Here is a 26,404-nt window from a genome sequence, read left to right as displayed (position 1 = left end):
TGTCTACCAAGTTTGTTCAAATAAAAAAACCTGGGTTAAAATAAGCCCCGCCCCGGGGGCCTATATACAGGTGAGCGATTTCAGGGCCATCATGGCCCTCTTGTTGAATTTTGATATTAAAATCCCTTTTATTTCTAATGGACTGTACCAAATTCAAAGTAGGGCAAAGCCATTACACAAATTAAGCAAGTTAGTGTTTAGAACAGATAGAATGGTTCTAAGAACAGTTAGTGTAATTCTTTCTGGCCAATATAGCCCAGAATGTGTAGTGTTTTATTTATGTGTAAATGAGATGTGAAGACTTCAACAAGAAAATAATACTCAAAAGATAAAATTAATTCTCCTTTGGTATATATCTGAAATTATGTTAGTTATAAACATTTTAAAATGGCATTATTCAAGTATAAACTTAAAAGGAATATTCATGTATTTCAGACACAGTAGAGACTGGTAGTAATAGAAGTGGACCAACATTTCCATCAATGGGTGCTGCAGTAGAACAAGACAATCAGGGTGTAAGTTAATTAGACAATCTTCTTTTTTTCAGTTGTTGTGTTATAGAGAAAACAAAAGTGGGGGTGGGGGAGAGCGGCCTTGTAGCTAAATAGATAGGTTGCTGTAGGAATAATTTGCTTTTCACAGCTTTGGATTTGAAATCCTTAATATTGCTAGTGACAAAATTACATAGTTGTTGGATTGTGTTACTCATACCTACCTCAGATCATGCTATAAAGATGCCATGTAATATTAATAGTGTCTAAGAGACAAAACACAATGTTCATAAAAATTTCTTTAAGTGTTTAAATTGTCAGTATAAAGTTACATACATGTAACACTACAGGGTTCGTACAGTTTTAAAAAATGCTTAAATTTGATCTCTTTCTTAAAAAGTGCTTAAAAATGTAAAAAAAAGTGCTTAAAAGTCCTTGAATTTGATTACTCTCTTGAAAAGTGCTTAAAAGGTGCTTAAATTTGCTAAAAATGTGCTTGAAAATGTTTGAATCACAGAATGACATAGTTTTGATAAAAATCAACAGTTAACAAAATATAAAAAAAAAGATCCAATTTAGTATCAAAATCAATGAAATGTTTACTCAAATTGCAGTTGTTTTGAACTAATCTGTACTTGATGCACCCTAAGTTGTTCTTCTATAATGTTAGAAAATGTGTATTTAACAAAAAATGGTGAACAAACTATCCATCATAGGTTGAAGATTGTGTCGGTATATGTGCAACAAATGTGCTTGAAAAATGGGAAAACGTGCTTAAATAGTGCTTAAAAAGTCCTTTAATTTTGGCATTGGATGTCTTTATGAACCCTGCACTATTATATCTATACTGTTATTTCTTAAGTTATTTTGTGTACAGAATCTTATATGTCATGAGTTGTCATTTCAGACAGAAATGTTTTAACAGAGTTTAGGAAATATAAAAATGTAACCGGTGGCCAGCCTTATTTCAGAAATTAGTTAAAGAATGAGTTTAATGTAACTATTTAAAATTGACTTTCAGTTTTATTTGAAGCATTTCTTTACTCGTCTGTATGATATCTATAAAGTAAATTCTGGGAAAGTTTCACTTGTCTGCACAGGCTGTGGGACAACCTACACAATACAGGCAATTGAATTTGCGGCCCCTGATGGTTATGCCTAAGTGGTTTATTAAATCGAGGATTAAAGTATTTTTTGTATATATTACAGCAACGAGAGGCTGTAATGATTACCTTTGTAGAAAACCCTATATCCCTGTGGGTGCAGATCGTTAGTGATGAAAACACACAGAAAATCTTCAGTATAACAGAACAGTTGGCACAGCTATGCCCTATAGCCCAGCATGTCTCAGGTCAGCCTGATCTTGGAAAGGTAAGTTTAGAATTATGTTTCTCTTTCCATAAGACATAGGCAATACTAACAGTGACAGTTTTAAACAGCGAAATTATCAATTTGATAATTTCACTGTTTTGAATTTAAGCCCCTTACATTGTCTCAGTGAATAACCAGAGTGCACAGTACTGGAAGCCAACTTAATGACTTGACCTCATAAATGACTTCACGTTGTATGATTATTTGGCGCGCTTTTCATTTAGTATTAGGTTAAATGTCTTTTTATGCCCCCGCCATGTAATGGCCGGGGCATATAGTGTTACCCTGTTCCGTCATTCTGTCATTCCGTCATCATCAGTTTCCGTTCATTATCTTAGTAACCGTTGCACATATTCAACTCAAACTTGACATATGGATATGTCATGAGAAAATACAGGTCAAGTTCGAATTTGGTCATGGTTCGATGATTTTTGGCAGAGTTATGCCCCTTTTACTTTGAAAATAATATGAAATTTTCAGTTTCCGTTCATTATCTCCCCAACGGTACAACACATTCAACTCAAATTTGACATATGGATATGTCATGAGAAAATACAGGTCAAGTTCCAATTTGGTCATGGTTCGATGATTTTTGGCAGAGTTATGCCCCTTTTACTTTGAAAATAATATGAAATTTTCAGTTTCCGTTCATTATCTCCCCAACGGTACAACACATTCAACTCAAATTTGACATATGGATATGTCATGAGAAAATGCAGGTCAAGTTTGAATTTGGTCATGGTTCAACGATTTTTGGCAGAGTTATGCCCCTTTTACTTTGAAAATTATATGAAATTTTCAGTTTCCGTTCATTATCTCCCCAACCGTACAACACATTCAACTCAAATTTGACATATGGATATGTCATGAGAAAATACAGGTCAAGTTCGAATTTGGTCATGGTTCGATGATTTTTGGCAGAGTTATGCCCCTTTTACTTTGAAAATAATATGAAATTTTCAGTTTCCGTTCATTATCTCCCCAACGGTACAACACATTCAACTCAAATTTGACATATGGATATGTCATGAGAAAATACAGGTCAAGTTTGAATTTGGTCATGGTTCGATGATTTTTGGCAGAGTTATGCTCCTTTTACTTTGAAAATAATATGAAATTTTCAGTTTCTGTTTATTATCTCCCCAACAGTACAACACATTCAACTCAAATTTGACATATGGATATTTTTTTGGAATGCCAAGGTCAAGTTCGAATTTGGTGATGGTTCAATAATTTTTGGCAGAGTAATGCCCTTTTCACTTTGAAAAAAATATGAAATTTACAGTTTCTGTTCATTATCTACCCAACAGTGTTACATATTCAACTCAAATTTGACATATGGATATGTCAAATGAATGGGCAGGTCAAGTTGGAATTTGGTCATGGTTCAATGATTTTTTGGCAGAGTTATGTCCCTTTCACTTTGAAAATAATATAGATACATCTTAGGAATAGGCAGTTTAAGTTTGAATTTTGTCGTGGTTCAATGATTTTGGACAAACTTATCTTTCTTGAATATTGGAAAAAATTTTGAACATTCAGATTCAGCACTCATACTTTTGTGGAAATGTATGTAGCCATTATTTTGGCTACAAATATGAAATATGCTATTTTCAAAAGGTTAAGACTGAATAATTTCAGTGCTTTGAACATTGTATGAAAATGGTTTGTGTTAACATTGAAAAGTTTTAAGGGCTTTGAACTTGAAATGAAAACAATAATTTGTGCAAACAAATTTGGAACTAAATATAATAACATCTGAAATTTTGGCTGCATGCGGGGGCATCCGTGGCATGATGACACATTTCTAGTTAAAACGTTTCTTTGCATAAAATTAAAAGAAAATTTGTTTAGTTTAGTGTAAGATCGAAATATATTTCACCTTGTGTGAACACTAAAAGTTCATATTTCACTCATAGCTGCGCCACTCGTGAAATGTACCTTTTTGGTGCTCAATCGGTGAAATATATTCCGATCTTACACTGAACTAAACAAATATCCTCTATATAATCTGTTTAAAGACTTTAAAACAAATTTATTATACTGAACAATGCTGTAAAGATAATATAAACATCAAATTGTTGGTTGAAAATCAACATTACAAACTTGCAGTATAATGATATGTAATGTGTTTGAAATGCCATTTTAAAGAGCATGAAGCTATATAAGACTTACAGAAATTGACTGACCGATTGATTAAATAGTGATTACAATTATACCTAATAAATATAAAGTATACCTTAATGTCTCAGTGTTTAAAGTCTGAATCATCTTTAAACCCTGTTTACAATAGATATGAAATATTTTATTAGAAGGCATTTAATGCTGTTAACTTAAGTTATCTATTGTATTTATTTAGATAACAAAATAATACAATGTTTCTTTTTAATAATATAAAATGACAATAATGGTATAAAAACAAGATAAGTATTCAGGTTTTTGAATATATGAGCCGTGTCATGTCAAAACCAACATAATGGGTTTGCGACCAGCATGGATCCAGACCAGCCTGCGCATCCGCGCAGTCTGATCAGGATCCATGCTGTTCGCTTATCAACTCTATTACAAGTAGATCAACTGATAGCTAACAGCATGGATCCTGATCAGACTGCGGGGATGCGCAGGCTGGTCTGGATCCATGCTGTTCGCAAACCCAAATTATGTTGGTTTTGTCGTGACACGGCTTATATATGTTTTGACATAGCTGTACACATTGTTATATGTTTCAGATATATGGCTGCTGTTTTGCTGAAGATGGCATGTGGTACAGGTGTCAAGTTAAACAATTTCTAGGCACAGATAAGGTAACACCTATTCATAAATGTACTTCGCTTTAAAAATATAGATGGTTGTATATTTATTAATAGCTAGTTTCATTATTCTATTTAGTTCATACAGATTAGTATCATCAATTATTTTTTGAAGCTTGAAGTTCAAGTAGGAAAAAAATTATATGATAGATCTAACTTTGTCTGGCAGTTGATAGTACTCGTAAATCAGTGGAAGACATTCAATCGTCTTGGACTTAATCAGACATTCAAATAGACATTTTTCACATAAACTATTTCACAAATTGTGTTACTCCTTTAATAATTTTACTATATTTAGAGCATGTTTATATTTTGCCAGCAATTAAGTTAGCTTTTGGAATGTCTGTGGTTCCACTCAGAGGCCCATTTGTACCTTAAATAATATATAAAGAGGGGCATCTGAGGTGTTCCTTCACCAGGAAAGCTGGAAAGTCGCCATATGACCTATACTGTGTGGGTGCAACGTAAAACCTTACCAAAAAAATAATATAAAAAATTCTATTTTAGAAAAATGGCAGTTTAACATAGTACTGGCTCAGATTCCAGAAAACACTAGTTATGAAAGTGCTGCTGGATTATGACTGAACTACTCAATGGTTTGCACTAAACTGATGGTAACATATTTATATATTATATATTGTTTCATTTCAGTACAAGATACAGTATATAGATTATGGTAACACGGAGGAAGTTTCCTCCAGCAGTCTAGTGGAGCTCGCACCCAGTGTTGCCAGCGTGAAGGGTCTGGCATTCAAGGTTCAACTAAATAACACAAGAGCGAAAGATTTGAGTGATAAACTGGTATATCCCCATTTTGTGTTTTTACATCCTTATTTCATGCTTTTATCTCCAAAATTTTCCTTTGCTGAAATAATTATTTACTGACCAGGAAAATTATGATATTTAAAATATCTATAGTCTAACAGAGTTTCTTTTCATAAATTAACAAAAGAGAAATAACACAAGAATAATTATGTTGCATTAATGCAATATGACATGCTAGTAATGAAAGGAAGTGTGTCACAATATGATGTCTTTTGACATTATTAAATAATTTTTTCTCAATTCATGACTGTTCAAAGGATAGTGGGGCTTTCCTACTCACATGTTGTTGGTGTAGTTAAGATTTTGCATTGGACATTAACTTAGACACATAACCTAAAAGTTGTATTTTTATTACTCAATATAATGTTTATTCCCTTTTTACATACTATGTCTTGTATCAAGGGGTCAAAGGTCAAGGTCACATTGATCTTGTAAGTAAAAACGGTTTCTGATCAATAACTAAAGAACGCTTCGGCCTAGGAACTTCAAACTTGGTATGGTGATTGGTCATGACCAGTAGATGACCCCTATTGATTTTGGGGTCAAGGGGTCAAAGGTCAAGGTCACATTGACCTTGTAAGCAAAAACAGTTTCCGATCAATCACTAAAGAACCTTAAGGCCTAGGAACTTCAAACTTGGTATGGTGATTGGTCATGATCAGTAGATGACCCCTATTGATTTTGGGGTCAAGGTCACATTGACCTTGTAGGTAAAAACGGTTTCCGATCAATTAACTAAAAACCCTTAGGCCTAGGAACTTCAAACTTTGTATGATGATTGGTCGTGACCAGCAGATGACCCCTATTGAGTTTTGGGTCAAAGGTCACGGTCACATTGACCTTGTAAGTAAAAACGGTTTCTGATCAATAACTAAGGAACGCTTAGGCCTAGGAACTTCAAACTTGGTATGGTGATTGGTCAAGACCAGCAGATGACCCTATTGATTTTGGGATCAAGGGGTCAAAGGTCAAGGTTACATTGATCTTGTAAGTAAAAACGGTTTCTGATCAATAACTAAAGAACGCTTCGGCCTAGGAACTTCAAACTTGGCATGGTGATTGGTCATGACCAGCAGATGACCCCTATTGATTTTGGGTCAAGGGGTTAATGTCATATTGACCTTGTACTTAATGACGGTTTTTGACCAATAACTCAACAACTCAAGTTGCCTTAGTTGATATGTTTATATTAAACTAAAAATGCTTTTGGTATACACATTTGAAGGTCTTATGTAATATAACAACTTGGCTGTCATTAATAAGGGCTACATGATTCATAAAATTTACGCATATATTATTTGGTAAGATTTGTAATAACTTAAATTGCTGCACACAACCTACGGGGTCACAATAATTATTACCTTGTGACTAGTCATGACCAGTAGATACTAGATAACCCTTATTAATTGTTTGTTCACTGGGTCAGAAGTCATGCATAATAACCTGATCACATGACTAATTGGCTGCCTATAGGGGGCATACATGTTTTACAAACATGTCTTGTTTTAAAAAAGTTGCACCTGCACAACAATTATCAAACATGCATACAAAGATGCTTGTGCATTTGTTGAATAAATTCAATATCTAAAAGTTCAAAAACTTTTAATTACTTCTTGAAACAACCCTTCAAAGAACATGTCAACCATGACTGTCTTTCTCAGTTGGACCCTTACCCATCAATTTGTTAAATCTGATTCACCATGTGATGTCATCAAGATATAGGTGTTCACAACACTAAATGTTAGCTTGGTTATTTTTCGTCTGATCTGATAAATATATGTTTCAAATCTTGAGATAAGAGTAATACTTTTTGCTTGATTGTGTGTTTGTAAAATTTATTATATCAATATTCAATATTTTAAAATAAATGTAATTAGATCATTAAATGGACTGTAGGGTAAGCACATTTACACCTGCTCAATTACGCATTTTGATGGGATAAAACTGTCTATTCGAGTGTCGGCTTGTGTAGTTTTTGGATGACACATATCTTTGCATGAGTGTTTATACCAGACACAAATTGATGTGAAGTGACAAATGTATGAGAATAAGGCATATTTATAAAGTATTCCATTGGTTTGCATAGAAAATAAGGTTATGTTCAAGCCCTCTTTCCTTATCTATTTACAGGGAAAACAGTTTCTGAAAGCATTGACTGATAATCAGATGGGTCAATTAGTGCGAACCCGTGCACTAGCTGATGGAAGTGGTTATTATGGACATTTATATATAGACAATATATCAGTAGGTGACAGTATGATCTCAGCTGGTTACTGTACTACTCGACCAACAATGGGTAAAACCCCTCGACAACAAAATGAGACTGGAATGTTTCCTGAACCCCCCGGACCACAGCTGATGGGGCCACCACCATATGCTGCTGGAATGAAACCTCAGAGGGATCGAAATACTGTATCCCCGTTGGGTCAGCCACCTCCGTTGATGGGACTTCCAATGATGGGAATGCCACCAGTTGGACAGCAACACATGCCAAATATGGGTTACCCTCCCATGCAAATGGCGTAAGTTTTTATCCAATTTCTTGACTGGATTTTAGTAACAAACTTGTCTTTGAATGAAGAATTACTTGTTGTTAGGTAAAGGACCTTTATACAGTTTGCAATGTAATCTTTACTACCAAATTTGAAAATTTGCTTCTTGCTAAAGAAAGTTTTGATACATTATGGCAACTCTGTACATTATTGTTTGATCTGACAATACCAGTGTTTGTTCAAACTTTACGCATCCTGTTGATGTGTTCAGTATTTCTCTCTGTTCACTAAACAATAGCCAGAAGAATAAGAGTTAGGTGAATTTCAACCTTCTGACCTTCATGCAGTGAGTGATACAGTTGCCAAAAATAGCAGTATTGTTTATTTGGGCTTGTAAGATACTGATGGACATTAAATGATTTATCATTATATCTTTTCATGACATAAATAGATGTATATTAATGTTTTTTAACTTTTAACAAAACCACTGTGGGTTGGAGTCCCATTAGGGATTCTTTCATGTGAAGAAGCTATCTAGCTAGCTTACACAACTTTAGAGACAGTGGTTGTCCTTAAGAACTGGCTCATTCCTGAAATCATGTAAGAAGGGTCATGTGAGGTCACTAAAGCTGGAATTTTAACCTTTTGACCTTTACAGTGTTGTCAGTATGAGACCAAAATCATGCATGATTTTTTGCCCCAGGATTATCTTCAAGCATTTTATAACATTTCTTTACAGACAACAAGATCTTGCTAGAGATAAAAAGTTACAAAGTAAGCTGACGAAGAAGAATCAGGAAAACGAGAAGTTGCGTACGGAAAAAGATGCTGCCAATATGCAGGCAGAATATATGCGCTCAAAGGTCAAGGTAAGCTATTATACAAATTGTATGCTATAAGTTTTGAATATACAGTATTGTGCTCTTAGGCAAAAGCAGTCTCTAGGTAAAGGGAAGAACATGACCTTATGGCTCATGTTTTGGCCCACAGCTCAGTCATGTGTAAAAAATGTAAAGAAGGTCAATATTATTCATTTTAGTGTTCAAACTTTATCATTCATGTAGATATTAAAAACATTGGTTTACTTGATTGACTTGCAAAGTATTACTAAAAAAATGGGATTTAACTTTGAAAATTAATTTTTGGCATTGATTTTGTTGTAAAAGGAAGACTCTGAGAAAAAGACATATAATAAATGTAATAATGACCTATATATTGTCACAAAATTACAGACATTACAAGAGGAGTTTGCGGCATCTGCAGCCAAGCTACGGGAAGACACAATATCTAAACGTATAAATACAGTAGTAGCCTTGTCAGCTGTTGTTAGACATCTCAGGTATATAGTACTACAAGATTTAAATAACAAAATTAAACAAATACAATATATTTGTTATGATATGACTTAGTGACTTTTTATGCCCCCTTCGTAGAAGAGGGGGGTATATTGATGTCTGATGTCTGTCTTGCTGATGTCTGTCTGTCGGTAGACCACATGGTTTCTGCTGATTATCTTGAAAACAATTTATCACAAAGTCTTCATATTTCACGTAGTGATTGGTCATAACTAGTAGATAACCCCTATTAATTTTGAGGTCACTAAATCAAAGGTCAAGGTCACAGGGACCTTAAATGTCAGAAAGGTTTCCGCTCATTATCTTGAAAAGTATTTATCACAAAGTCTTGATTATTTTTCTATTTTCTATAATTGAACACTTCCATGTACCCATTTATGGCAAGTTTCTATATAAAAATTGACACTAATGTGAGTCAAGCGCTAGAAAAGGGGGCATATGTGTTGTTCGACATTTCTTGTTCAATTAAATTGTTGTGTTTTAGATTATATGCAGTAGAATACACAAAAGTCAACATTGGCCAATTAGTTTAGCCTTAACCTGCTGAATTTATGTAATGATTTTGCCCTGCCTTTAATTTGGAACAGTCAATTTAAAGTTCAAGGGATTCTAATATGAATCTGTCTCGGGGCTAGTCAAACTGCCAGCTGGCCTGTCTCTATGCTTGTGACAAAAGCTGATCACTTTCAGTTTCAGCATGTTTAAGATTGTTGGTGTGGCAAAAAGGTCAACCAGATATACATAAAAGCAGCAAAGAAGTTAAAGATTTCCTAGTTAATAAATGATAATTTGTGAGATAATGAGAAAAAACAATTGAACAGTTAACAATAAAGATGTATCTTAGTGTATACATCAGTTATGTTGGTAATATAATCATGTGTTATATTTCTCGTGTAGAGAGCAATTTCCCACAAGTAAATCAACATGTTTACTAGAGGAGGCTATGGCGTTATGTACAGAATGCGAGAGAGTAGATAATAGCAAATGTAAGTCATTAGGGGAAGTGTCTACATCATTAGCTCGATACAAGGCTGCCCAAGATGAGATTAAAAAATGCAAAGAGCAGGTACATGTTTCCTCAATTAAGAACATTTTGCTTTATTAAGTTATTTCAGATAATTTGATTTTAAGGCATAAAATTTGAAAAATTGTTAAAGTATCATTAACTTTGGAGCCATCATTTTATTTTAATGGCATTTAACTTGCCATATATTTTAAAGACCATAGAGTTTATGTTCTTTCTCACAAAGGAAATTTTCCAGATTTTATCAAATTATGGATAAAGAAATGGAAGAATTACAGATTCTGTATAGTAATATCATTGCTGAAATATATTTTAACAACCATCTTAAAATGTTGCAATGAATTATTTTTGTTTAATGGTAATTTTCACCCAAACTTTAAAATTGTGAGTTACGTGTAGCAGAAATAATGTTTTTTTTGTCAGAAGAATCTTAAATGACGGAAATGTAAGACGTAAAATGTATAAGAATTGTAACAAATTACAGGGAGAGTTACAGGATTTGATTGGCACAAGAGATGAGTGTCGTAAAGGTTTACACAAGAGTCTTTGTGTATGTCTTGAAGAGATGGAAAATCTACCGTTAGAAACAAGATATAAACAAGTACAGGTCTGTTTATAACTATTAGCTAATTCCAGTGTGAAATAAATGATAAAGACACTGAAAAATAATGTTCTTGATTGGTCAGCTTAACTGTTAAGCCATTATTGAATGGTTCCTTAAAGTAGACGGTTAAAATGGAATCGAAGGCTGAAAAATAGTTAAATAACTTCTGTGTTTTCTGTTCACTAAGGGCTTGCTTGTATGAAAAAGGAAAAAAGACAACTTTGGAATAATTACTAAATGAAGAATTTTATTTGGTAATTTAATAAAACAGTTATTGTATAAAGGTTTCAGGAACGTCAAAGTCAATGGACCTAATGTTATATTCATCTCACATAAGCAAGGTCTATGACTTGCATATTCACCTCATCACCATACAGTGATTGTATAATATATCCTAATTGAAATACATAAAGAGGTATATAGATCTAAGAAGGATGTATTCTCCTGCCAGCCAATGAAAAGACATTTATATGCATAATTATACCAGTAATTATATACATGTAATTATTATATTAAATTTTGATTGTGTTACAATTTGAAATGTGATTATTTCAGGAAACTCAGTTAAGATTAATGAACACCTATAGCGAGTACTTGAAAATACAAGTCCAGGATGTACCCAGTCTAGAAAATGTGGCTCCAGGATTTATTTCCTGGAAGGTGAGACTTCATATTAAGTTTTATAAAAGGGCATGATGTACTAGCCTAACTTTTATGCTGAAACTGTGCATCAATGGAAAATTGTTACTAAGTGATGTTTGCATGATATAAGTTGCGCCGTTTAGTGTGCTTCTGTGTCCAGATCAAAATTTACACATTGAACATAGTTTAACATTTTTTTGTGTTTACACGCTTATTTGACTTTGAATGCAAATTTCTTTTGTGCATGCAGTGCGCAAACAATCATAAGTTTTGTTTGACAAGTTACAATTGTTACTCGTACTATTGTTAATGGGATTTCAGTGTCAAAATACTAGAAATATGCAACAATTAGCTGACTCGGACCAGACTGCATGGAGGTGGATGCTGGCTGGGTTTCTTACTGGTGGTTATGGGAAATTGGGGGTATTTTGTATATTGACAGAAACAAATGGAAATTCATGTTTATCTTTGACTTAAAATGATCCTAGCTTCAGATTGCACCTTGTTAGATTAAAATGATTGACTGTTACTATTGAAATTCTGCTGAACATTAATCACAGTCGGAAAAAAATTTGATGAAATTCAGAAAACTTCAGACAATGCGGTATACAATGATTATAATCATTCAAGAAAATTTTGTTTGTTACAAAATCAGGCATATGCCTTAATACCTTAGTAAAATAAGGAAATTTATGCTTTTATATGAGTAAGTCATGCCAGTAAATGTTGTGGTCTTGTACTTTTTCAGACGAAGAAAGACACTGAGTTTAAAGATGTGCGGACGGCTACAGATTTCTGTGAGGGAGCCTTACAAACTGCTCTTAATCAAGTGAAACAGGTAATGCAGCTTTACTGTAGAAAGAATATTTGGGCCATCCTTACCCTGACATTGTTTAGGGGTTCGTGGTCGAGTGGTTAAGTCGTTAATTCAAACAACTTCACCCCTCACCACTGTGGTTCAAGTTCCGACAGGGATTTTGGATTTCTTCATGTGAGGCAGCTATCCAAGTATCATACGTAAGATCGGTGGTTCTACTTAGGTGCCAGTTTGTGTCTAAAAAATACACGGAGAGGCACCTGAGGTCTTCTTCCGCCAGTAAAGCTGAAAAGTAGCCATTTGGCCTCTACTGTGTTGGTGTGACATAAAATGCAACTAAAAGCAAAAACAAAACAAAAACCCTAACATTGGTGTTGATTTTGAGGTGATGTTTTGTTAAGGTTTTGGGTGTTATTTTATATCATAACCACTAAAGTTTTTTGTTCAATACATTTCTCTTGTTTTTGTAAATATTGTTTACTATCTAAAACCCATAAACTGTTGTTGTATTATACTTCTTTATAGAATTCCATGCATTTGTATTCATGCTCTAACTTTCAAGAACATAGTAGAGTTATTTTAGCCACTTTTCTTACAATTGAACTAGGAGACATTGACATACACATTTAACACAAATTAATTCTGGACTTTACTGATCTATATAAACTTGTTTGTAGCTGATCAGTGTAGAGACTAATCCAGAGATAGAGAAATCTGATGTTGACATTGACGACTTGTTCAAGACATATTCACACGCACTTCAGAGAGAGGTCAACGTAACTGACTTGGTAGGTATTCCATTATCTTGTCAACTTCAGGAATAGGCACTCGATTTGTAAAAACCTAGGTAGAACAGGTAGTTATAGGTAAATCTGTTATGGGCAATGTGTAAATGAAAATAATCTAGGAAACAAAGTGTATGAATTTGTGTTGTGTATTCCTCTTTATCTTTTATCAAAAGCGGCTTCCCTAGCTGAGTGGTTTCAATCGACTTGCCTCATCCCGTTGTGGGGTCAAGACATGTCAGGGGCAATGGAGTATATCATGTGAGTTGCGTATAATGGGTGGTTCTACTCTGGATGCTCACACTCTTACCTGAAATAATTCATAGAGGGGCACGTGAGGCCTTCCTTCAGCAGTAAAGTAGCAAAGTCACCATATGATCTTTACAGTGTTTGTGCGACTTAGAACCAATTTAAAAAAACAAAGAATTGTTATGTGAATTGTATGTCACTGCCCAATATAAATAAAGAGAATGATGTCTTGGTGGTAAAGGTGTAAGCCTCTAAAACCTAGGGATCATATGTTCAAGCCTTACTTGCATGAGGATCATGTTTCCTTGTAACCTCAGTACTGGTCAGTCCCAGGAAGTGGACTCAAGAGTGTAGAAGTTCCATCATAATCAAATTTCAATTAATGTTTAGTAAATCATAATTAGCTTTGACTGTAAGTAATATATTTATACCCTCCTATTATAGGTGCACGGGAAGGATTCCAATCTAATTGCCATAGTAATTGCTTCGGTGAGAAAAGAGCTAAATCAGGAGGCTGCCACCCTTGAGAATATTGCCACACTACATAGAGAATTCAATACTCGTAAACTCTCCATTGAGCCATGGCTAGATAAACCACCAACATTTTCACATGTCCAGGAGAATAGAAAACAAGTGAAAAGTTTAAGATCGAAATTGAGGCATCTACAGGCAGATAAACAGGACCTTGAGGAGGTGCTTATATTGATTTTCACCTATACTTTATACCATTTTAAAGCAAAATTTGCCGGTTGCATTGTTCCTGTGTAGTTTTAAGCTCTCCTGAGCACAAAGTGTACATCTTTTGACTTAATTGGCTACTGAATATTCTTTGTTTACATTGGGCTTTATTATACAAAATATTTTTTTGCTCATATAAGATACAATCTTTTGGCACTAAGCCAATGCTGCGGATTATGAAAGGTTAACAATATGTGTACTATCTAGTGGAACTAGACTTAGAATCTTGACTAGACTAAATCTTGAATTAAAGTATACTGTTATAACATGTTTTATAGAGTGGGGATGAGGAAGAGTTGGCAGGTGTGAAGAAAGAGGAGGATAAGATACGCGCACAGTTACAGGATGCCCTCGTACAGTCAGATTCACTATCAGTACGTACTTAATCTTATTTTGATATTCAGTTTATATTGTCATTGATCTTCACTCTAGACTTGTCCAACTAGCAGAGGGTGATAGGTCAAAAGTTCATAAGTTTATGTGAAGATTAATTTAAAGGCAATATTTCAATAGTTTTGACATGTAATTAAGTAAGTTGATACATGTATTTCCTTACTGAAATTTTTGGTATTTCTGTTGTTACGATGTGAATTAGCTAAGCAATAGATAAGTTTGACATAGCATTTATATTTTACATTTTTTCTTTTAATGGTTTGTTCATTTCGTTGAATGTAAGTTGGTCTTCACTGCCGACATGTATCATTATGTACACTTATTTGAGAATGCTTGTTATTTTACCATTAAGACAAGTTTGTGAGAAATTGTGCCCGTAGTGCAGTATTGGGTTAATTCCTTATATGAGCCGCGTCACGACAAAACCAACGTAATGCGTTTGCAACCAGCATGGATCCAGACCAGCTTTCACATCCGCGCAGTCTGATCAAGATCCATGCTGTTTGCTATCAGTTTCTCTACTTGTAATAGGGTTTGTAAGCGAACAGCATGGATCCTGATCAGACTGCGCATCTGGATCCATGCTGGTTGCAAACGCATTGCGTTTTGGTTTTGCCGTGACGCGGCTCATATGATTTAAAGAGAGTTAGCCCATTACTGCTTTATAATGACAAAATATGGAATTAATGCTGTGAACAGATTTAAGAACATCTTTTAAAGCAAACAGACTATGATGTTATATCAAGAAATTGACTTGCATTGATGATGAGTTACCAAATAGGTATTTCAACATAAATTTTTGTTGAGATATTTTTTATCTGGATGTTTGATTGCTACATGTTCAACTCCCATCTTTGTTACTGTTATACTCTGATTTGAATTTCATGAAAATATCTCAAGCATTTATGGTTTGAATTTTATAAAATATTCTTCTTCCGCCAGTTATAAAACTCAGAAATATACATATTAAGCATAGATATAGAGGATATTGAATGAGTGTATGTTCAATACTGAATTTATTGAACAAGTTGAATAAAAGTGTATTTTGCGAATCTGTGGTGAGCAAAATATTATTTTCTTCCATGAGTTCAATAAATTCAGTAATGAACCTACACGAATATAATATTCTATTTATCACATACCTTAAATAAAGACTGTTTAAAGTGAAAAAGAATCTTTTTCATTGATGTGCCTAAAGTGTAACTGTAATATTTTATGTGTCTATGTTTGTATAACACAAATGGCGTCGCATCAACACATATGCATGGCCGTGCAATACCATATTTATATGAATCGTATGGGTATGTGATAAAAATTATTTATATACTTTCTTTAAAGTTCCAATTAAACTTGTTTTACAGACAGAGGTAGCAACATTGGCTGAATCCAATTTTCCAGAGTTGATTCTACAATATCCCGATCTTGGTATAGATAGTTATTTGGTAAGTTGGTTCTACTAAAACAACTAATATATACAATAGGTAATTCATTTTTAATCTGCTGGAACTCGAGGTGATCAGCCTTTCTAGTTATACTGGTAAATGAAAATCTTGGGTGTCATGTTGTAGATTATTAAGAAGGCTTGTGAGTTCAACAACTAAGCTACAATTAGCTTACAATTACATGAAAGAATAAAAACTCCTGGAACCAACAGTCAGTAGCGGGGAAGTGATTTTACACTGGCAATCTTAATGTCTCAGGCATCGAGTCCCCTTTAATGAATGTAAAAACCTAATAAGCAAAGTGAGTGAGAGATACACACAGACTGTCAGTAGAAATCAAAGATCAAAATCTAGTTTCTATGATATGTTAGTATTTTCAATGCATGAAATGAAGAGAGATATGTTTTGTATTATTTCAGTTGTACAAAGGCCTTGTGAAGGCAAACAGGGACATTGACTATTATAGTCTGAAGCCTGGTTTCCGGCCTGGTATATACACCTCAGTATTCAGTGGGCAGCCGGTCTTACTACAGGTAACCATATTTAATTTATTTGTGTTTAAGTGTAGAAATTTGATGTATTCTACCTTCTTTAGATAGGTGTATTGACTTAGCATCCCAGTTACTAAAACTTCCTATTATTTTCTGAAAAGTTGTTGAAATTGCAAGTTTATTCGTGATGGGTGCAAGCTCTGATACAGTGGTATACATTAAGTGTTTTGAATAATTGTAGCATTGCAAACGCAACCAATACAATATATTTGCATAGAAATATATGTGCCACTTGTTCTACTGACAGGAATTCCATATTGAAGATACAGAACAGTTTATGAAGCAACTAGTCAGTTACAACGGTGATTCAAACCAAATACAAGCAGTTTTCTTCTCCAAGGTATGTAATTCATTCATAACAGCTATACCAGATAAAGATATGATGACTTAATATAGTTTGTAGGACCCATCCGACCCATAAGGTATTGTCTTTGAGTAAATTAAGATGTTATGATCTACTGGGTTTGAATTTGTTTGTATCTTACAATGAACATCAAAATTGTGGCATATATATACTGTTACATGATGCATCATTTATAGAGGATATAATTATTTCTCACATTTCCTGATAATCAACATGATACAGTGACAGAAAATGGTTTATTGATACATAGATGGCGGGTTCAATACCTGGCTAGATTCCTTCAATACACTTATAGTAATTTGGTACTTATATCTTTCTCACTTGACACTTGCAGTTGAAGTGGTAGTTTTTCAAATTGTTCAGTTGGGGCCTCATTACAAAAAGTTCTCAATAAATCAGCCCTTAGATACAAAAGGGTGAAGAAAAACATTGCAATATATGGTATGATCGGGTAGATAGCGATATTTCAGTGAATTAGATTTACACAATAATCTCCCTGTTTTATTACTAAAGTAGAAGACTATTTTACCAATACAGCTGAAAGATTGCTGAAAGTAATGTTTAAGTGGAACATCATCCAGGGCCCTCGATCAACCAAATCTGCGGCCGATATTCGGCCGCAGTCCCCCACCAAAATAGTATGTTTTTTTCCCCCTAACAGAGGTAAAAATTCCCCCTCAAAACATATAAAGTGTTAAAGAGAAAAAATGAAAACTAATGTTGTTTTTGAAAATTAAAATCCATCTATTTGACGTCTATTTGTACATGGAATATCTACAGTACATGTCCTGCACGTTTCCGTTTGTTTTTTTCCCAAAATCTACCGTCAACATATTGGCTTTCATCCTGTAAAAATGCTAAAATTTCAACAAAAATATGCAGAAAAAAATCACAATTCCCATCAACCAATTTGATTTAAAATTGTTTATTCATGAAATCTTTTTTTTTTGTCTTCAAATGTTACATCAACCACGGTAAATTTTGCCGTAAATTACAAACTTGTAAGTTTTGTTTTCATGATACTTTATTAAATAACTGATGAAAAATGATCTTATAATAAACAATCAATTTAATTTTATATAATTTACATCAGAAACAACTAGAAATTGTGGATGTGTAAACAAAAACAAAAACAAATTTTCATTTGTCCACATATTTTCGCGATGCCGATTTTTACGAATGTTTACAAAGTCAAGAAAAGGAAGCTTTGTCTTATAAAAGGGGTGTAAGAACACTAGAAATGTAGTTTATGAATAGAATTTACTTAAGGTCCATGTATTCGTTCATATTTCTGGAAATGGAGACATTTGTCTGAATGTGTTTCTAAATGTTTATTTTTTTTTTTTTTTTTTTTTGGGGGGGGGGGGGGGGGGGGTGAATCATAAAGAAAGCTAAGCAGCATAAAGATCTGATGGTTTAAGGTGTTAAAAACTTTTCTTCAAATCTTATCAATCACTTCTGAACAGTTTAGTGTTACCTATTTGGGATTTTTTTTTTTTAAATAATATGCATGTAAATAAAAAACAGCAGAAGTTTATTTGATATTTGACCATAAAAGAAAAAGAGGAAAATTTCCCCCATACACCAAAATTCCCCCTGCTGAGGGTAGCGACCCGCTTCCCCCAAATTGGATTGAGGGCCCTGTCATCATCTTATTATCTTTAAAAAAGATGCCAAATTATGTTGTTTTCTTTTTTTTCAGTCGGATAGACTTGCGTATGTACAAACAGCCTGGGATGGTGGACATTTGTTGGATAAAGCCATGAAAATGAAGAAACTAAGTGCCGAGGAGGCACATAATGTTTGTGTTAGTTTAGCAGAACAATTAGTGCAGATTCATGCTCGTGATTGTATACATGGAGAGATAACTCCACAAGCTGTCATCATGAGGGAAGATAACTCTGTCACACTTATGTATCCAGATTTCTCAAAATCACCCGTAAGTTTACAATGTAATTGCCTTTTTTCTTGTACTTGTGATAGTGTTGTTTTTATTACTTTGTACATTTTATTTTCATTGAATGCTTAATTATTCTAAAGTATTAGGAAATAGGAGATAATTGTTTTGCATGTGTCTTGATTGGCCGTTTTGGCCTACTTTTTAAACCAAAAGGCATTTGTCTACAATGGTGGAAGGGGGGGGGGGGGCTAGTCATGACTGGTAGATAACCTCTTTGTGATTTTGAGGTCAAGCAGATTGAAGAAATTTATTTTAGACCCTGCATTGAAATTATAGGCAAATGAATAGCCATTTAGACATGCATGTCAGTGTTTTGAAATAATAACATTAATGTGACTGTTATTCCAAATATTTGCTCTATATTACAGGGTGAGCGTGTCAGTAAACGTTATGCAGCAGAAGGGGGTTTTGTATTTCAGACCCCAGAATTACAGTACACCTCTCCGGAAGTTCTGGGTAATGCAGCAGACGTCTATAACTTAGTTCTTCTCATTTTCTGGGTGAGTGTTTTAAGTTTGACTCCTGATGTGAACGGTTTGATGTTACTCTTCTGCTTTATTAACCAGGTTTTCCGAAGGAAAAAACTGGTTATTAGATTGAGGTATGTCGGCGGGCGGGCGGGCGAAAACAATTTCTTCTGTGCGCAACTCCTCCTACATTTCTCAACGGATTTTGACCAAACTTTCACAGAAGCTTTGTCATCAAGTGCCCTGGCGCATATTGTCGGGGTTTTGCGATTAGATAATATTTGACATAATTGTGGCCCTTTGTTTTTTTTCCTTATATAAAATATATAGTGAACAATTTTTCTGTGCGCAACTCCTCCTACATTTCTCAACGGATTTTGACCAAACTTTCTCAGAAGCTTTGTCATTCAAAAGTGCCCTGACACATATATTGCCAGGGTTTTGCAATTGGTATATATATTTGACCTAATTATGGCCCTTTGTTTTTTTCTTATATAGAATATATAGTGAACAATTTCTTTCTGTGCGCAACTCCTCCTACAATTTCTCAACGGATTTTGACCAAGCTTTCTTAGAAGCTTTGTTATCAAGTGCCTGGCACATATTGTTGGGTTTTGTGGATTGGATAATATATTGACCGAATTATGGCCCTTTGTATATTTTTTCCTTATACAGAATATTATAGAAGACCAATTTTCTTCTGTGCTCTCAACTCCTCCTACATCTTCAACGGATTTTGACCAAGCTTTCTTTCTTAGAAGCTTTGTTTTCAAGTGCCTGGCACATATTGTCGGGGTTTTGTGATTGGATAATATTTGACCGAATTATGGCCCTTTGTATATTTTTTCCTTTATACAAGAATATATAGTGAACAATTTCTAACAGTGCGCAACTTCTCCTACATTTTCTCAATGGATTTTGACCAAAATACTTTCACAGAAGCTTTGTCATCAAGTGCCCTGGGCGCTCACTAAATTCCCATGTTTTCTTTCCAAGACATCATTCAAGTATTTTTATACAATTGTGAACATACTTTTCTTATATCGCACAAAAACCCACAACGCCAATATTTGTTGACAAAAAGAAAATGACAAGAGACGCAAAAAATGCAAAAAATTAAGCAAAAATAAAGTACTGTTTACCTTTCTAAAACATTTGGGGAAAAAAGGCGAATAGACAACATAAAATTTCTCAATCATTTTTGTTTGAGGAATATTAAAAAAGCCATAATTCCTCCTAAAAGTTCAATTAAAAACAAATGCCCCTTCATGACAAAGCTTCTGTGAAATATTTTGCTGAAAACCTGGTTGCATCGCATTGCGATGTTCCTTGTTACAAGTTGTAATGGTTCAAAGATTAATATCTCATTTTTTTATTTATTTTTTTTTAAATAGAATAGAAATCTATTTGATGTATACATTTATTGTTTAGTGCAATCTAAGAAGAGCGGCCCATTTAAAAGAGAGATCACAATATATTTTATCTGTTGAGAAAAAACAGCTCTCAGCAAGAACCGAAATCTTTACCTCCCAATGGTTGGTGCTGTGACATCAATTTGGCTCAAATCTTTGATCCTTCAGTCAAAGACAGACACCTTAACATCTATACTACCTCACCAAGCAATTTTACACTTCTTTTGCTTTGTTTATAAGTTAGAAAATATTTTGTTGATATTTTACATGTACAAGCACTTGGGATAGTTGTACATATAATGGATTGTTTAGGTAAATATTTTATATTTGTTTTGTTTTTTCCATTGCAGTTAATATGTCCAAACCATGAAGCCCCATCTTTATCAAATGGCAGCCTTGATACCAAGCAGTTTGTAAGTATTTCTGTTTATTTTTGTCATGAAAATTTTCAAGATTTTACCTATAAATAAGTATATTGTATATTATACAGTGCTAAATTTTGTTTTGTCAAAAAGCTTTCCTAGTTTAAGTTGAACCGGTTGATTGTTTGTTGTAGGGGTTATTTCATGTGTAGACTGAATTGATAAAAAAACTAATTTGTAGATGGCATTTTGCTTTGTATGATTTTTTTATTGATTTTTTTTGACAGTGTTCATTTTGTATTATAGAGTCCAACCATGCAGCAACTGTTTGATGGGGTGTTAAGTGGGAAAGCAGCTAAAAGGGTTCACGCTAAACAAGTCTTTCAAATGTTACAAGAAGCCAAGCCCACAGAGGTGTGCCAACAGGAGCCAGTGCCAGTATCTAAGCCCGCCCAAACAGCACCAGCACCAGTCATGTCCACCCCTGTCATCAAGAGCACAAATGAACCGATGGAGATAGGAGTGTTTAGAGCAGAAGATTACATGTAAGATGACAAGTTGTTTAACAATAACTTGTTCACCCTTTTACCTGCTGGAATTGAAAGAAATTAGACTTTACCACCAGTATAGAGCCAGGCCAGCATGCCGTACGTGTAGTCTGACCGGGCTATATACTGATGGTAGCTTGATTTTATGTGTTTGATGTTGAAATCCGATGAACTGTGATCAGTGGTCTATCTGAAATTTAAAGTTTGTCAAATTCATAACACAAATTCAGCAGGTTAAGGGTTAAACTGGTTTCTTTGTGCAACCCCATAGACATTGCCCGAGGGATTTCAACCAAATGTTCACAGAAAGATTGTCTGCATCAAGGACTCTGGCACATGTTGTCAGAATTTTATGATCTGATCAATTTTGGAAAAAGTATTGCCCTTGATTTTCGTATAATATGTAACATTGGTTGAAATTTTGGTTTAATGAAAAATTTCTTCAACATCACTTGTTTCAAAAAAGATCTTTAAATTTGATTTGTCACAAGAAGTTTTTTTTGGGTGTTTTTGCTGTATAAATTGAAACTTACTATTTAAGTGACAATATGTTTTAATTGTATGCTCGATTATGATTCTACCAATTTATTGATTCTTTTGACCCACAGTCTTCATATTTGGCATGGAGGTTAGTCATGATTAGTAGATAACCCCTATTGACTTTGAGGTCACCAGGTCAAAGGTCAAGGTAACAGGGGCCTTGACTTTAAAAAGCTTGTCCGCCCAATAACTTAAGATTCCTTTGACCCACAGTCTTTATATTTGGCATGGAGGTTAGTCATGATTAGTAGATGACCCCTATTCACTTTGAGGTCACCAGGTCAAAGGTCAAGGTCGAAGGGGCCTTGACTTCAAAAAGCTTGTCCGCCCTATAACTTAAGATTCCTTTGACCCACAGTCTTCATGTTTGGCATGGAGGTTAGTCATGATTAGTAGATGACCCCTATTGATTTTGAGGTCACCAGGTAAAAGGTCAATGTCACAGGGACTTTGACTTTAAAAAGTTTGCCTGCCCAATAACTTTAGATTCCTTTGACCCACAGTCTTCATATTTGGCATGGAGGTTAGTCATGATTAGTAGATGACCCCTATTGATTTTGAGGTCACCAGGTAAAAGGTCAAGGTCACAGGGACTTTGACTTTAAAAAGTTTGCCTGCCCAATAACTTTAGATTCCTTTGACCCACAGTCTTCATATTTGGCATGGATGTTGATCATGATTAGTAGATGACCCCTTTTGATTTTGAGGTCACTAGATCAAAGGTCAAGGTCATAGGGACTTTGACTTCAAAAAGGTTGTCTGCCCAATAACTTTAGATTCCTTTGACCCACAGTCTTCATATTTAGCATGGATGTTTATCATGACTATAAGGTGACCCCTATTGATTTTAAGGTCACTGGGTCAAAGGTAAAGGTCACAGGGACCTTGACAAAAAAAAAGCTTTTCTTCTCAATTGCTAAAGAATGTCCTGTCCGCAATGTATTGATTTTGACATTTTCACATTTGAAGCATGTAGAATACATAACTTAGCAATGCACTGGCTTAGTAACCTCAGATTTGGCAGGGAGGTTGTCCTTGAGCTCTAAATGGCCACTGTTGATTCTGACAAAGTGGTATGCGGGGGTATTCACGCCATGATAGTGGCAGTTCTAGTATAGTATGAAAAATAATACTGAAAACTGTAAATAATTGTTTTTGTCAAGCATGATTAAATTTTCATGAAATAAGTTTTAAAATTTGAACATAAGTCTTATATTAATTCAGGACTGAGACGAACATACTACCAGTTCAACCAGAGCCTGTGTATAACGCTGGAGCAGACACAGATAATTCATGGACAACGGAAAGCTTGTCAGCAACTAGCAGCAGTCGTGGTGGCTCACCACTTGACAACACTGTGTTAGAGACTGCTAAATCTGATATTCCAGAATCAGTATCTAATCATACCATTGATGGTACAGACTTTCAAGAAGAAATCTCAGGGAACATGGATGATACTGGATCAGAAGGTGTCGCAGAGGTTACAAAGTCAGAAGGAAACACAAAGGTATCAGGATCTGGAGACATTACAGATGTAACTCTATCTGGAGGAGTCACAGAGGTTAAAGAATCTGAGGAGACAACAAATAAAACAGAATCAGAAGAGGTTGTGGAGGTTACACAGTCTGAGGTAACACCTTCTGAAAGGGCCATAGAGGTTACACCATCTGGAGGGACCACAGAGGTAACACCGTCTGGAGGGACCACAGAGGTAACACCGTCTGGAGGGACCACAGAGGTAACACCTACTGAGGGAGTCTCCGATGTTTCAGGATCAGAAGAAATCGCAGAGATTACAGAGAAAGGGGCAGCTTGTGAGAAGACAGTAGCTGATAATTCATGTTAGTGACAGGCTGTTCCTGTTTGTGCAATAATGGTTATCTTATCAGTTCTTTGTTCAGATTTGCATCCCTAAAAACAGTTGCTTGAGTTAATTGTTACTGAATGTTTGGCTTTCAGACAAGCTTGTTCATTGTTACTCCCTCTCTGACTTTCAGGTGGAGGTTTTCATCACAATTAACAAAAGTTTGGCTGCATTGGATGCTTGATCAGTTACTGAAAGCTTTGACTTCCAAGTAGAAGCTTGAACAAAGTTATTGAAAGCTTGGCTTTGAAATGGAGATTTGATCAGTGTTACTGAAAGCTTTGGTCTCAAATGGAAGCTTAGTTTACTCACTGAATGTCCAGATTCGAAAGCCAGGATTTCTAAATGTTAAAGAGTGATGGCAAAATGTAAGTGCTTTTTTTGGCTGGAAAATAATACAGTATACATATTTTCTAAAAAGTATTATTTCATACAAACACAATTTTACATTACTGAATGGTGCTGTTGGTCGACTTTTGACCAAGGAAACTATCTGGCTAACACATGGAAGGTCAATTGTTTGCTCTTGTCTGAAATAATGCATGGAAGGAAGGGCACAGCTTACCATTACAGTATTGGGCTTTCTAGACAAGATTTTCTGTATTTTATAAACTTTATGTCCTGAAATGTCTTTAAATTAAAAGTTTACTGTAATTTTATGTTAGCCAAAATGAGCATTTACATTTTGCCAGCCGGACTGAGGAGAGGTGATACATGTATATATATGTACCAGTTGTGTTCAGCATTTATATTTACACATTTAATTGTTCATTATTTCATGTTGCTGTAATCTGTTATAGCTTTGTTCACTTCTGTTTTATGTTAATAATTTTCAAATCAAGCAAATTTCACATATTTTGTCAAATGTTTAGAAATTAGTTCTTATTTTTTGTTGTTAAGATTTTAACTTTTTTGAAGAAGAAAAAAACGAAATTAGAGAACATTTGTACTTAATATGTGAGATATGACGTGTGTATATTTTTATTACAATATGTAACTTACTTTTATTAGTTTTAATGATTCATTTAGAGGTGTAGAATACAAATAATGATGTGAATTTATTCTCATTTATTGGTTATTTTAAAGTAACTTTCCAGTAGATTGAACAATTTAGAGAAAGATACAGTCTTAGACCCAGCTAACTACATTAAAAATTTATATGATATTAAGAGAAGTCCAAAATATCATGCAAATGATTACTGAATACATTCTGCAGGATTTGAACCCATTACAGCCTACGGCCCAAGATTGATGGCCAGTAGCATAGAACGAGCAACCTGCCCTTCCCTTACTGTCTGGAGCTATAATGCCTCAATAATGGACAGGTCTAGTGTCAAAGATTGACATGTCTTTATTACAGGTTCAAGTGTACTATGACTCAGTCCTGTATGTTATTTATGATTGAACAAATATATTGACTTTCAGAGATAAAGCAGGGACTATAGGTTAAACTGTACTTTTAGTCGGTCCTGTACTTTATATTTGATTGAATAAATTTTAAAAAAGTCATAATTTGGACAGCAATTTGTATGAATAAATTCATGAAGCATTAGTATTTTGCCAGTTACTTGTATGAATAAATTCATGAAGTGTAAGTATTTTGACAGTAACTTGTATGAATAAATTCAGGAAGTGAAAGTATTTTAAGTTACTTGTATGAGTAAATTCAAGAAGCCTTAGTATTTTGACAGTAACTTGTATGAATAAATTTAGGAAGCATAAAAATTTGACAGTAAGTTGTATGAATAAATCCAAAAAGTGTCATTTTGAAAGAAAGTTGTATGAATAAAATTATGAAGCATCAGTATTTCGACAGTAATTTTATTGATTAAATTTAGAAAGTGTAAGTATTTTGACTGTAACTTGTATTGTCATTGCCTTAAAAAAGTTATTGACAATATGTTAATGTAGAAATGGATACATATTTCAGTGAAGATGTTGCTACTAAAGCAGGAAGATATTCCTCATATTAATGGACCATCTCGAAGCCAGTCCCCTCTGTCAAATCTGTTGAATATGATGATCAAGAAAAGTACAAAAAGTGACTAGGACATGTTGATAATGGATACGGAATAAAACACCTTATTTTAGTTGTAATTCAGTTTTATAAACCTTACATCACAATTATTGTTTAAGAGTAGTAAGGAACTCTTTTATTTTTGTATAAATGCTTATATTGACAGTAACATGCACAAATGATTTTTATTTTTTTTTCGTTGATAAAATTTTTATGAAGTTTTCATGACATGCCTACAAGCATAATAGCTTGTGAGAATTGTTAGGTTTCCAGAACCCGCT

At 34.3% G+C, this 26,404-nt stretch overlaps 1 protein-coding gene across 3 annotated transcripts in view; it reads left to right on the top strand.

Moving 5' to 3' along the window:
• The window catches only part of LOC132741878 (serine/threonine-protein kinase 31-like), a 33,074-nt gene extending 6,900 nt beyond the window's left edge, over positions 1-26,174 (top strand). For 2 of the 3 annotated variants that reach the window (XM_060730143.1, XM_060730142.1), the window contains exons 6-28: positions 436-515; positions 1,701-1,862; positions 4,592-4,666; positions 5,324-5,473; positions 7,628-8,019; positions 8,729-8,858; positions 9,222-9,328; positions 10,242-10,410; positions 10,853-10,975; positions 11,528-11,632; positions 12,363-12,452; positions 13,109-13,219; positions 13,910-14,158; positions 14,482-14,577; positions 15,958-16,038; positions 16,458-16,571; positions 16,837-16,929; positions 18,656-18,892; positions 19,282-19,413; positions 21,143-21,205; positions 21,461-21,699; positions 23,467-24,083; positions 26,037-26,174. In XM_060730143.1, coding sequence (XP_060586126.1) covers positions 436-515; positions 1,701-1,862; positions 4,592-4,666; positions 5,324-5,473; positions 7,628-8,019; positions 8,729-8,858; positions 9,222-9,328; positions 10,242-10,410; positions 10,853-10,975; positions 11,528-11,632; positions 12,363-12,452; positions 13,109-13,219; positions 13,910-14,158; positions 14,482-14,577; positions 15,958-16,038; positions 16,458-16,571; positions 16,837-16,929; positions 18,656-18,892; positions 19,282-19,413; positions 21,143-21,205; positions 21,461-21,699; positions 23,467-24,083; positions 26,037-26,155 — 3,734 coding nt within the window. In that variant the 3' untranslated portion in view covers positions 26,156-26,174. The remainder of the gene's footprint in view (positions 1-435; positions 516-1,700; positions 1,863-4,591; positions 4,667-5,323; positions 5,474-7,627; positions 8,020-8,728; positions 8,859-9,221; positions 9,329-10,241; positions 10,411-10,852; positions 10,976-11,527; positions 11,633-12,362; positions 12,453-13,108; positions 13,220-13,909; positions 14,159-14,481; positions 14,578-15,957; positions 16,039-16,457; positions 16,572-16,836; positions 16,930-18,655; positions 18,893-19,281; positions 19,414-21,142; positions 21,206-21,460; positions 21,700-23,466; positions 24,084-26,036) is intronic. The other variant, XM_060730144.1, reaches the window with a different exon arrangement.
• Positions 26,175-26,404: the final 230 nt, after the last annotated feature.

This window comes from Ruditapes philippinarum, unplaced genomic scaffold, assembly GCF_026571515.1.
Source record: "Ruditapes philippinarum isolate M1 unplaced genomic scaffold, ASM2657151v2 ctg2614_1_1_1_1, whole genome shotgun sequence".
In the NCBI taxonomy this organism is placed as follows: domain Eukaryota; kingdom Metazoa; phylum Mollusca; class Bivalvia; order Venerida; family Veneridae; genus Ruditapes; species Ruditapes philippinarum.
Note: the sequence above shows the minus strand (reverse complement) of the source record. Positions and strands in the feature narration are given on the sequence as shown.